At 39.2% G+C, this 13,434-nt stretch overlaps 2 protein-coding genes across 6 annotated transcripts in view; both read right to left on the minus strand.

Moving 5' to 3' along the window:
- LOC127624947 (gastrula zinc finger protein XlCGF57.1-like) overlaps positions 1 to 13,434 on the minus strand; it is a 213,961-nt gene that overhangs the window by 177,493 nt on the left and 23,034 nt on the right. For 3 of the 5 annotated variants that reach the window (XM_052099882.1, XM_052099881.1, XM_052099883.1), the window contains exons 1-2: positions 10,192 to 10,843; positions 9,392 to 9,579 (exon numbers count right to left, since the gene is read on the minus strand). The exons of 1 other annotated variant lie outside the window; for it this stretch is intronic. In XM_052099882.1, the coding sequence (XP_051955842.1) occupies positions 9,392 to 9,579; positions 10,192 to 10,426 (423 nt within the window). In that variant the 5' untranslated portion in view covers positions 10,427 to 10,843. Of the gene's footprint in view, positions 1 to 6,643; positions 7,056 to 9,391; positions 9,580 to 10,191; positions 10,844 to 13,434 lie in introns of those variants that run through there. One more of the 5 variants, XM_052099880.1, reaches the window with a different exon arrangement.
- On the minus strand, positions 364 to 2,049 carry LOC127625038 (gastrula zinc finger protein XlCGF57.1-like). Its single transcript, XM_052100090.1, has one exon. It carries the CDS (start codon positions 1,913 to 1,915, stop codon positions 1,199 to 1,201), a length of 717 nt encoding a protein of 238 aa, XP_051956050.1. The 5' UTR covers positions 1,916 to 2,049; the 3' UTR covers positions 364 to 1,198.

Raw genomic sequence — 13,434 nt, forward strand, 5'->3', positions numbered from 1 at the left:
TGTAGACTTTCTTATGATGTGTGACATTCATACGAGCAGACAGAAAAGTATGTTTAGAGCAGAAGAAATAGAAATTTAAATTGTTAACTTTACGCTAAGCTAAACTGTTATTTATAGCCATTTTATTAAGAAAATTCACATTCGATCATAATTAATTTTTTTCTAGTATGACCTTTGAAATTATTCAACTCTGGATCAAATTAAAAGACCACTCCAAATGGTCAGTTTATCTGGATTTACTATTTATAGGTGTGTGTTTGAGTAAAAAGAACATTTCTGTTTTATTCTATAAAATACAGACAACATTTCTCCAAATATAAATATTGTCATTTAGAGCATTTATTTGCAGAAAATGACAACGGGTCAAAATAACAAAAAAGATGTTTTCAGACCTCCAATAATGCAAAGAAAGTTCACATTCATTTTTAAACAACACAATACTAATGTTTTGACTTAGAAAGAGTTCAGAAATCAATATTTGCTGGAATAATCCTGATCTTCAATCAGTCTTGGCATGCTCTCTACCAGTCTTTCACATTGACTTTATGCCACTCTTATTTGTTTTATTTTTCATATATAAAAGAGAGAATGCAACAAATCAGAAAAATCTACAACAGGATTCATTATTTGAACTCTGTTTCTTCATCCAATAACAATGTCAGATGTAAATCAGGTCAGAAATAGCATGTATAATCTGAATCTGTACACACATGTGGGATACTGATAATTCACCATTGTTGCACATAAAATCAACGTAATACAGTATTTATCTGTATGAATATAACACTCATTCCTCTTGTCATAAAGAAATATCCTGTGATAGGAAACTTTTATAGATATGAAATAAAGAAAATGTAAGTTATGGAACACACTTACGTTTTTAAGCAATTATATATATTTATAGTTTTATTTATTTAGGCATTGTGTGAATAGTCAGTATTCAGTGATGTTAACTTTCATGTCATTTTAACACTGCATTCGTTGCACTGCAGGATGGTCTCATCTTAAGACACGGCTGCACATGCAATAGTTTGGTTAGGAGGCACATATGCTTTATTCACACATTCACTATTTACTTGATATCATTGGACCAGAAGATGATTCTTGCTTGCTGTGACTATGTGGGCAGTTGTATGGTTTCTCTCCAGTATGAATTCTCTCATGTGTTTTCAGGTTTGCTGACCGATTGAAACTATTTTCAGTGTGAGCACTTGTATGGTTTCTCTGCAGTGTGAATTCTCATGTGTATATTAAGATTGCCTTTGATTATAAAACTCTTTCCACACTGATGGCACGTGTAAGGCTTCTCTCCAGTATGAACTCTCATGTGTCTAGCAAGACTGCCTTTAAGTGTGAAACTCTTTCCACACTGATGGCATGTGTAAAGCTTCTCTCCAGTATGAACTCTCATGTGTCTATCAAGACTGCCTTTAAGTGTGAAACTCTTTCCACACTGATGGCACGTGTAAAGTCTCTCTCCAGTATGAACTCTCATGTGTGTATCAAGATGGCTTTTACGTGTGAAACTCTTTCCACACTGATGGCATATGTAAGGTCTCTCTCCAGTATGAACTCTCATGTGTCTATCAAGACTGCCTTTAATTGCGAAACTCTTTCCACACTGATGGCACGTGTAAGGTCTCTCTCCAGTATGAACTCTCATGTGTATATTAAGATCTCTTTTACATGTGAAACTCTTTCCACACTGATGGCACGTGTAAAGTCTCTCTCCAGTATGAACTCTCATGTGTGTATCAAGATGGCTTTTACGTGTGAAACTCTTTCCACACTGATGGCATGTGTAAGGTCTCTCTCCAGTATGAACTCTCATGTGTCTATCAAGACTGCCTTTAAGTGTGAAACTCTTTCCACACTGATGGCATGTGTAAGGTCTCTCTCCAGTATGAAATCTCATGTGTATATTAAGATCTCTTTTACATGTGAAACTCTTTCCACACTGATGAGCAGGTGAAAGATTTCTTGGCTGCTCTCCTTTGAGGATTATTTGGTGAGAAATTATTTTTATTCTTTGGGTGACTCAAAGATTTTTCTCCAGTTATGAAATCACGATGTTCCTCCTCCACTTCATTCAGTTCTTCACGTTCCTCTTTCACATCCATCAGCTCTACAATGAACAGTGAATGGATAACAAAAACATCAAGGTGAAAAAAGAAATAGAGGTGTAAAAATGCTAAATCTTGACAAAATAATTTTTCATTACTATATTATTACAGAATGTGATACAGATACGGTTTCAGATTACTCAAGCCTTCACATGATAGATGTGGAGCATGTGAGATTTAGGGGGAAAAAAGCGCACTTCGAAATTAAGAAAGATGGTTGACTGGATGCTGCTGAGTTCTGCTTTCTGTGTCATCATTTATTACAGTTTTAGAAGAATGAACTAAAATATAGATTTTCTGCATATTGTGGCGTCATTTTGTGCTCCGTTCTGCATAACGCGGTGGCTCATTTTTGCTTATTACGGCCCATTCAGCACGTTTCGTGGCCAACCCACCGGCCCACTCGGTTCTCCCACTGGCCAGTCCGCCCCTAATTGCCCCCAAAGTGCATCGGCCTACCGGGAAAATGCCCGGTGGTTATTAATGACAAGTTTAGAGATTTTTATTCTACTTTGTATACATCTGACTCCTCTTCGCAGGGGGATATCGAAGATTTTCTCGGCCGACTAAATGTCCCCACTATATCCTTGGATGTTCGTAACCTTTTAGAAGTACCGATTACTCAGGAGGAAGTGGCGGCTGCTATCTCTTCTCTACAATCTGGCAAAACCCCAGGACCTGACGGCTTTCCGTCAGAATTCTATAAAAAATTCTCAGTACAACTCGTTCCTTTTTTGACATCTGTTTTTTCTGAGTCTCTTAAGACTGGGACTCTTCCCCCAACGTTAAATCAAGCCTGTATCTCTTTATTACTCAAAAAGGATAAAGACCCCTTAGACTGTGCGTCTTATAGGCCAATTTCTTTGCTCAACTGCGACGTTAAAATTTTAGCGAAGGTGCTTGCCTCTAGACTTGAAGTTGTCCTCCCCACTATCGTCTTTCCTGATCAAACAGGGTTCATAAAGAATCGTCAATCATTTTTTAATATCCGCCGCTTACTCAATGTGGTATACTCTCAGAACCAGGCCATCCCAGAATGTGTTGTTTCTTTAGATGCAGAGAAGGCATTTGACAGGGTTGAGTGGGAGTACCTTTTTTTAGTTTTGGAAAAATTTGGATTTGGCCCGATCTTTCTCTCTTGGATTAAATTACTTTATAATACCCCCTCTGCAGTAGTCCTAAGCAATGGTCTGCACTCTAGGCCATTTAACTTGCACCACGGAACTCGACAGGGCTGTCCGCTAAGCCCACTACTATTTGATCTAGCTATTGAGCCTTTAGCAATCGCCTTACGCCAGAGTCAGTAGATCACTGGAATTACCCGTGGTGAGACCGTCCATAAGGTAACTCTATATGCAGACGATCTACTGCTTTTTATGTCAAATCCACAAACTTCTTTACCCGCAGCTCTATCTTTGCTTGAGAATTTTGGTCGGTTTTCTGGTTATAGGCTTAATCTGCACAAGAGTGAATTTTTCCCAATTAACGAGGTAGTTACACAACTACAGTATTCAAACATACCACTGAAACTAGTAAAAAATAAGTTCACTTATCTTGGGGTCTGTATCACTCGCCATCATAAGCATCTTTTCAAACATAATTTTGGCATGCTTCTCGAACGGATTAAGAAAGATCTCTCTAAATGGTCCCCTATAAAGATTTCTCTCATTGGCGCATTAATTCTATTAAAATGGTGGTGCTTCCTAAATTTCTTTATCTCTTTCAGTGTTTACCTTTATTTATTCCCTGTCTTTTTTAAGTCTTTGGACTCTGTTATCTCTTCTTTTATTTGGAATGGTAAGCACCCTCAACTGCATAAAGCATACCTTCAGAGGCCTAGATGCAATGGTGGTATGTCCTTACCCAATTTTAAGTTTTACTACTGGGCAGCTAACATACTGAAATACACTTTATTGGTGGCATTATCACCTTTTGCCCAATAGACCGTCCTGGGTGGACATGGAAATAAATGCTTACAAGCAAATTTCCTTCCAGCACTTCTTGCATCTAAACTACAGTCTACCTCTTATATTCCGGTCGATTGCCCAGTGGTGAAACACTCGTTGAGGATTTGGATCCAATTCAGGAAGTCATTTGGTTTTAGGGACCCCTCTCTTCTTAGCCCTGTGTTCCGTAATCATTTTTTTTCACCCTCAATGCAGGATGGTTCATTCAAGAGTTTGTCTCAAAGGGGGATAAAATGTTTCAAAGACTTATTTTTGGATAATGTATTTGCTTCCTTTGAGCAATTGGTATCACGTTTTGGTCTTACCAAGTCAGATTTCTTTAGAGTCTTGCAAGTAAGACATTACGTTAAGTCACTTATACCAGACTTCCCAGCGATGCCCTCCGAAAATCCTTTGGATAGGTTCCTTTCATGTAATACATTGACCAAGGGCTCAATTGCTACTATTTACAATTTAATGATCAATCTGGCATCTTCATCCCTGGATAACATTAAGAGAGCCTGGGAGGAAGACCTTGACAGACCACTCTCCGAAGACACCTGGAACTGTGTCCTTAAACAGGTCCAATCATCGTCAATGTGTGCTCGGCATTCACTTATACAGTTTAAAGTTGTACACAGAGCTCATATATCCAAAGTTAAACTAGCTCAAATGTTTCCTGGTACTAGCCCTATGTGCAATAGATGTCAATGTACCGAGGGAACGTTAACTCACATGTTCTGGACATGCCCCAAATTAGAGCTACTGGCGATCGATATTTCACACCCTTTCTGTGGTTCTTCAGCATAGATTAGAGCCAGAACCTCTGGTGGCATTATTTGGAGTTGCCCCTGAGGACGTATGGTTGTCAGCATCAATGTGTTAAGTCCTTGCTTTCTCTTCCCTACTTGCACGAAGAGCAATATTATTAAAGTGGAAAGAGCCCTTGCCACCCACTCATACTCAATGGATTAGAGATATGATGTCCTGTCTCTGCCTCGAAAAAATTAGGTATTCACTAAGAGGATCGGAAAAACAATTTTTTAAGATGTGGCGTTCTTTTCTTGACTATGTTGATAAGTCTGTTTGAATAATGCCACTACTATTGTTTTTTTTTTTTTTTTCTTTCATTTATTTATTTATTTATTTTTTATTATTATTTTTATTTTTTTATTTTTTTATTTATTATATATTTTTTTATTATTATTATTATTATTATTTTTTTATGTATTTGGTTGGAGGTTTATGTTTGTTAGCATGTTTGTAGATATTGTATGCATGCTCGGTTCTTACAATTCCATTCTGAATCAATGGATAGTATGGGCGTCATTCTTAAATTGGATGGTGAGGGGTGGGGGATTGTGAATGTGATGTATATTGTTAAAATCAATAAAAACAAACTTTGAACTGGAAAATGCCCGATGGTTGTTTTTGTTTTTTTTAGACATGGGTTGTGAGTGCCCACAAAGGATACACCTATTTCTATTGTTTGTTTACAAGTCATTACACAACCAACTCCCAGTTACTTATTAGACTTACTACATCCTTACAATCCACCATGAAGTCTGAGATCCAGTGATCAATATCTCCTCAATATCCCACACTCAAGAGTAGAGGAGGGAAAGTCTTTTCGGTTGTGGGTCCTATTTTATGGAATAGATTCAGTTTCAGATTGTCACCTTCATTATCTGTTTTTAAATCTTCTCTTAAAACTCACTTTTCACTGGCTTTTAATAGTATGTAATGTTCTGGTCTTAAATTGTTGTGTGTTTTTAGAACTTTGTATTCATCATTTTGTATTGTACAGCACTTTGGTCAGCCTTAATGCTGTTTAATGCTATATAAATACAAATAACTTGGAACTTGAAAAGAACATGCTCACTGGAATTAGAGACAGGTGTTAAGACATCATTTAGCCCAGGTGCAAGCACCCTTACCACTTTCTCTCCCTGAAAGGGCACTCGACCACACATTGTTTCGACAACTTTATGCAACATCACAACATTATTGACCGAGATCTTGTTTTGAAGATGGGACCGTCGAACCTCTCTGTAAAGTCTTCTCCAGCATGAGTGAAGTCAAATGAAAACATGTAGTTTAAGATGGAGTACACATATTAGTTATACCAAGTGAATAATCTGAAAAATAACTTTAAATTGACTTCAGACTTAAAGCCATCTTTAAGGACTTTAAGCAGAAACCCAAATCCAGAGTCTCTGTTTCTGAAGGACTGTAATGACTTTTTCAAATTAAAATTGCACCTTTTTAAAAGTTAAAAAGTTTGAAAACTGAGCACTTTTAAAAGTACAATAAAGACTTGGTGATAAAACTCATCCTGACATGACAGTTGATTGTGATTAAAGTGTAAAACAACATACACACCGGCCCCAATCTGGCTAATCAGCTGAGGAGACGGATAAATGCATCCGGATGCGGCAGGTCGAGAGAGAGCCACACGCAGCTGTATTGTGTGTTTAAGTTTTCATTAAAATATGACTTTGATGCTTCATCCGGTTCCCGCCTCCTCCTTGCCCATCCTTTATACTGTTACAAACATTAAAGGAAGAAACATACCTGAAGGAATAAAATCATCTTCATCACTCTGTTCCTCTGCTGTGGTTTCTCCTCTTATCTTCATCAGGTTCCTGCAGTCCAGCAGCTTCACTGAACACATCTTCACTGGTGTCTGCAGCATCTGCTGTTCATCATCATCTTCATCAGTCTGTTCTTCTTCTGTTGTGGTTTCTTCTTTTATCTCCTGCTTCACTTCAATCTTCACTGGTGTCTGCAACATCTGCTGTTCATCATCATCTTCATCAGTCTGTTGTCCTTCTGCTTTGATTTCATCATCATCTTCATCAGTCTGTTGTTCCTCTGTTGTGTTTTCCTCTTTTATCTCCTGCTTCACTTCAATCTTCACTGGTGTCTGCAGCATCTGCTGTTCTCCAGCGTGAATCACATCCACCTGCTCTCTCATGATGAACATCTGAACACACAAACATCATCATTATAATGGACTGACATTCATCAAACTCAAAAAGACTGAACATTTAATGATTATACACAAGAACTGCTGTTAAACAAAACCACTTTGTTTTTTTATACGGTACAATTGGTTAGCTACAGAGCACAGAAACTTCCTGAAGTGTGGTGTTATGCAGCAGATGAGCCACAGGATGCTGGAGTCTCGTGATCTTCCCATTTCTTTCATAGAGAAAGGTTTTGTTTTTTACACTGAGGGAGGTGAATTGTGGGTCTGTGTTAGTGATGGAAAGTCAGATTATTTTCCGCAAACCTGTTCTTTCATACGTAGCATTTTCTGATATTTTCGTAACAGCACTGTAGCTAGTAGTTTATCTTAACATTATATTAATATTGTTGTATGTGTTAAAGGTGCAGTCAGTTATTTTCCCCACTAATAAAGTTTTACTCATAAAGAAATTGTAATTTTTAAACAAATGTATAAAATCATGACCGCTCACATAAGATGAGGACTCTAGTCATATCAGTGACCTTATCAAAGCTGTTTTATTCTACATGGGGCAGGGGTGCCCTCATGGGGGTGGCCATTTTAGAATCACATGACCAACTGAAATACTACTTGCTTAATCTCAGTAACCGTCTTTTTATTGGACACTTTCACTCATGGATTAAATGAATCATGGCTGATTGTGAATAGTGAATTTCTACAGTGGCATCTGTAACTGAAAACTATTGATTTTGAATGAAGCAGCATCCACACCACTAGGTGTCGCCAAACCCGTTGTTTCAGACGGTTTGCTTCAATGAACCAGTTAAAATATTATTCACCAGTTCTTTTACATCATCACGTAATGACGTCACGATACATAATACGAACACATCGGCATCGTAGAATACGCACTCATAGAAGACACATTCAACAAAACCATATGTAGGCTCATCCTGCTGATCTTTACATTTTATTTAATTAAGTTATAATAATAAGGGTGTTTATCAGTGTTTCATTCAGTCTTACTATACATGCTACATTAAAGTTTTGCACCTAAAGCACCAAATACTGACACGGATATACAAATGCGAATTTTCTACACATGTCTAAAGCATACAAAGTTATTAAACTTGTCTTAATTAACTCGTCCTTTTTTACAGAAACCATGACCCAGCTCATCACAACATCAGATATAATCTGCATGCACAATACTCAATAGTAAAATGTGTTTATATCTCATGATGGAAACATTTGTCCCCCTCATTCAATTCATCAGTTCACGCATGTTCATCCACCGCTCACTGATCAGCAGTTCTCAGTATTATGTCTAAAAAAGGCGATTCTCTGTTCGGTGTACTGTTGACTCAAGAACGGCTGCGATCGACTCAATATATTGTTGACTCGAGAACTGCTGTGATCAACTCAATGTACTGTTGACTCGAGAGCTGCTGTGATCAACTCAATGTACTGTTGACTCGAAAACTGCTGCGATCAACTCAATGTACTGTTGACTCGAGAATTGCTGTGATCGACTCAATGTACTGTTGACTCAAGAACGGCTGCGATCGACTCAATGTACTGTTGACTCGAGAACTGCTGTGATCAACTCAATATATTGTTGACTCGAGAACTGCTGTGATCGACTCAATGTACTGTTGACTCGAGAACTGCTATGATCAACTCAATGTACTGTTGACTCAAGAACGGCTGCGATCGACTCAATGTGCTGTTGACTCGAGAGCTGCTGTGATCAACTCAATGTACTGTTGACTGGAGAACTGCTGTGATCAACTCAATGTACTGTTGACTCGAGAACTGCTGTGATCAACTCAATGTACTGTTGACTCGAGAACTGCTGTGATCGACTCAATGTACTGTTGACTCGAGAACTGCTGTGATCGACTCAATGTACTGTTGACTCGAGAGCTGCTGTGATCAACTCAATGTACTGTTGACTCGAGAGCTGCTGCGATCAACTCAATGAACTGTTGACTCGAGAACTGCTGTGATCAACTCAATGTACTGCTGACTCGAGAACTGCTGCGATCAACTCAATGTACTGTTGACTCGAGAACTGCTGTGATCGACTCAATGTACTGCTGACTCGAGAGCTGCTGCGATCAACTCAATGTACTGTTGACTCGAGAACTGCTGTGATCGACTCAATGTACTGTTGACTGAGTGTGCTTGTCATCATTTAAAATAAAATCGGACGGACTGCCAAACATATGATCTTGTAGTCGTTTTTCTTGAGATTCCAGTTTCTTCTCCAGTGAAGCCATTTTTCTTTTTAATTCAACATTTTCATTTTGTAGCTGATCAATGTCTGCTATTGACAGATCTGTACCCACAGCAGTGCATCCTTTTTCAAGGTCAGCATGGGTGACCTCTAAGGAAGGTGAATCCATAGACTCAACCACAGATGGTCTCCTCTGTCTCCTCTGGTATCGCTCCAACTTCTGTGAACCATCAATGGTGTTTTTATGAGCGAAAATTGATGGAACATAATCTGGATGGCATGGGTCCACTGATGGCGCACCTAAAATAAAGACAGAAACAGTTTGTGTTGACAGTATTGCACCTTGCTAAGCATCATACATACATGCTTTGCATAATCCATAACTTTTCTGGATTCATGTGCATTTCTATAATATTGATTACAACTTATTGATTTAAAAAAATATTAGTAGCCTACTAGTACAATGAAATTAGGTCAAAGTCAAATTTATTTCACAATGCACATTGTTTTAAAGCTGCTTAACAGATCAAATATATCAGAGAAAATGTAGTAAAAGTCCATATTTAGTACTTCATTTAAAGCTTCATTAGAAGTGCTTTATTCAGCATTATTTTATTTATGTCCCCAGGGAACAAGCCAAAGGCGACTGTTAGTTAAATAATGTAGGTTATTTGTAAAGCATTGATGGAAAAACATTGTGGCTCTTATGTTTGATAGTTATCAGGTATCATAACGCTAGTTTAAATCATAACTAAAGCGTATCAGCTACAACATTGGGCTAACGTTACTGTGTAAAATTAATGTATACAATGTTAGCTACGTGTGTAGTAATCAATTTAGTTAATACATAACTATTGCAGGCTTGTTACTGGTCAACTAGCTATTATCTGTTGCTTATCATGAGTTTGTTACCTGTAACGAAGTGAGTGCTACAGATCCTTGAATTCTTGCCTGGCTGCCAAGCCTCTCTTCGCACAGCGGTGATCCATGCTCGCCGTCTCCCTTCGTTTTTAGGAAACCGAAACATTTTTATTTTCGATAAGGTATTTGTTCCAGAGGTCAGGTTGCATCCCACAGCACAACAACCTGAGCCCAACTTCGGTCTACTCATCACCTTAATTTTAACTGCGTTTGTAGTCGGCGCCATATTACCGACAAAGAGTGTAGAAGTAACGTTACTTTGTTATGATAAACAAACACAGACCGGAAGTTAACTTCGGGCCAGCGCGTAACCCTGGCAACGCGCGTGCGTCCAGATAAAACCGTCTATTTGCACTATTTGCAATAGGGGCTGGCTGCAGACTACGGGGCGAGTGGAGCTCCATTCAAAAGCGGAAATACGTCACCTCCACTGCGCCGGAGCGCATATATACGTCACCTCTACTGCGGTCTTATACTGTCTATGACTGCGACCGAGCGCATATATATTAATATATATATTTATTTAACCGAGCGCATATATACGTGACCTCACCCGCGAAGTGGAGGTGACGTATTTCCTGTTTGAGAGTGGAGCTCCAATCGCCCACAGTCTGCAGCCAGACCCTTCTCACGATTTGAGCTTTCTTCTTCTTCTGGTGTTTTCTGTCGGTTTATAAAACAACTTCCAGTTAATTTCCGCCTCCTGCTGGACTGGAGTGAATAAAACACCAACATCTGATTAATCAGTCCTGCTGTCTAACTTTAAAATACTTTTAACTGTTTTACAACATTATACAGGAAAAGGTATTTGTAATGTATTCCGTTAGATTACTCAAGGTCAGTAATGTATTCTAAATACTTTGGATTACTTCTTCAGCAAAGGTATTTTTTCAATTGTTTTGACTATAAAAACTCTGCCAGTACTTTAAGACAAAATACACAAAGAAGATCCTGCTCTTGTGACTTCCTTTGAACCGTTACAGTAACACACTACATTTATTCTGTTACATTTACTGGAAGAAAAAAAAATACTTTTAGAGTAAGTTTAAAAGAGGGTACTTTTTAATAGTACTCAAGTAAATTTATTTTACTTCGTTACAATGGGCAGAAATCCTGTCATTACAATAATGGGTTTAATTCGAATTAATGCATAATTTGAGAGACACCAAGACAAGTGGGGGCTTAAGCGAGTATTGACGCTGACTATCATGCCTGGAGTCGCGAGTTTGAATCCAGGGTGTGCTGAGTGACTCCAGTCAAGTTTCCTAAGCAACCAAATTTTCCCGGTTGCTAGGGAGGGTAGAGTCACATGGGATAACCTCCTCGTGGTCGCTATAATGTGGTTCTCGCTCTCAGTGGGGCGTGTGGTGAGATGTGCACGGATGCTGTGGAGAATAGCATGAAGCGATGCGTCTCCATGGTAACACGCTCAACAAGCCACGTGATAAGATGCGCGGTTTGACAGTCTCAAATGCGAAGGTAACTGAGATGGGAATTCCAAACTGGGGAGAAAAAGGGTACCAAATCTGGAGAGAAAAAAAACACCATGACAAGCGGATATTGGTATCCTTTGTAGTAGAGACGGCCTTTATTTCTTGACAACTTCAGGATTTTTTCCTGGTCAGAATAGTAATGAGACCTCTCTCCTGGCTTTAGTTTTGTCGTGAGAGTCCTGTGAGCACAATCTACAGTCATACTGTTATCTCCTAAGTTATCGGCTCCGAATAACTCCAATAGCAGGTCTTTGATTAATCAAAACGGACTTCCCACCTCTACTCCCTCAGGAACCCCAACGAATCTTAAATTCTGTCTCCGGCTATGATTCTCCAAGTCCATACATTTCTCATGCATTTTCTTGTGTTCTTTGGTCGTGATTTTGTGAGACTGTTCTAGTACTTCCCCCTGTCCATCGTGTCCCTCAGCACTTTCCCCATCTCCGTGCACTCTTTTTTTCAATTAGGCCTGTGATTTGTGTAAGGCGGCCAGCTCAGGAAAGATTTCCTCTTTCATCTCTTCTCGAGTCTTTTGCATCTCCAAATGTAGGTTTTCATTTGCAACTTAATGTCCTTAATCACAGCCTCTCAGTGTGTACGGTGCATCCGGAAAGTATTCACAGCGCTTCACTTTTTCCACATTTTGTGATGTTACAACCTTATTCCAAAATTGATTAAATTAATTATTTTCCTCAAAATTCTACAAACAATACCCCATAATTTACATTTACATTTATGCATTTGGCAGACGCTTTTATACAAAGTGACTTACAGTGCACTTATTACAGGGACAATCCCCCCCGGAGCAACCTGGAGTTAAGTGTCTTACTCAAGGACACAATGGTGGTGGCTGTGTGGATCGAACCAGCAACCTTCTGATTAACAGTTTAGTGCTTTAGCCCACTACACCACCACTACTCCATAATGACAATGTGAAAGTAGTTTGAAATCTTTGCAAATTTATTAAAAATAAAAAATGAAAAAAATCACATGTATATAAGTATTCACAGCCTTTGCTCAATATTTTGATGAAGCACATTTGGCACCAATTACAGCCTCAAGTCTTTTTGTGTATGATGCTACAAACTTGGCACACCTATTTTTGGGCAGTTTCTCCCATTCTTCTTTGCAGGACCTCTCAAGCTCCATCAGGTTGGATGGGGAGCGTCGGTGCACAGCCATTTTCAGATCTCTCCAGAGATGTTCAATCGGGTTCAAGTCTGCGCTCTGGCTGGTACACTCAATGACATTCACAGAGTTGTCCCGTATCCACTCCTTTGATATCTTGGATGTGTGTTTAGGGTCGTTGTCCTGTTGGAAGATAGGTCAACCCAGGTCCAGAGTGCTCTGGAGCAGGTTTTCATCAAGGATGTCTCTGTACATTGCTGCATTCATCTTTCCCTCGATCCTGACTAGTCTCCCAGTTCCTACCACTGAAAAACATCCCCACAGCATGATGCTGCCACCACCATCACCATGCTTCACTGTAGGGATGGTATTGGCCAGGTGATGAGCGGTGCCTGGTTTCCTCCAGACATGACGCTTGCCATTAAGGCCAATCTTTGTTTCATCAGACCAGAGAATTTTGTTTTTCATGATCTGAGAGTCCTTCAGGTGCCTTTTGGCAAACTCCAGGTGGGCTGTCATGTGCCTTTTACTGAGGAGTGGCTTCAGTCTGGCCACTCTACCATACAGGCCTGATTGGTGGAGTGCTGCAGAGATGGTTGTTCTTCTGGAAGGT

Source organism: Xyrauchen texanus, chromosome 31, assembly GCF_025860055.1.
Source record: "Xyrauchen texanus isolate HMW12.3.18 chromosome 31, RBS_HiC_50CHRs, whole genome shotgun sequence".
Taxonomy (NCBI): domain Eukaryota; kingdom Metazoa; phylum Chordata; class Actinopteri; order Cypriniformes; family Catostomidae; genus Xyrauchen; species Xyrauchen texanus.

Coding starts and splice junctions, on each gene's coding strand:
- LOC127625038 (XM_052100090.1), bottom strand. CDS start 1,915: ATGAGATTTCATACTGGAGAGAGACCTTACACATGCCATCAGTGTGGA.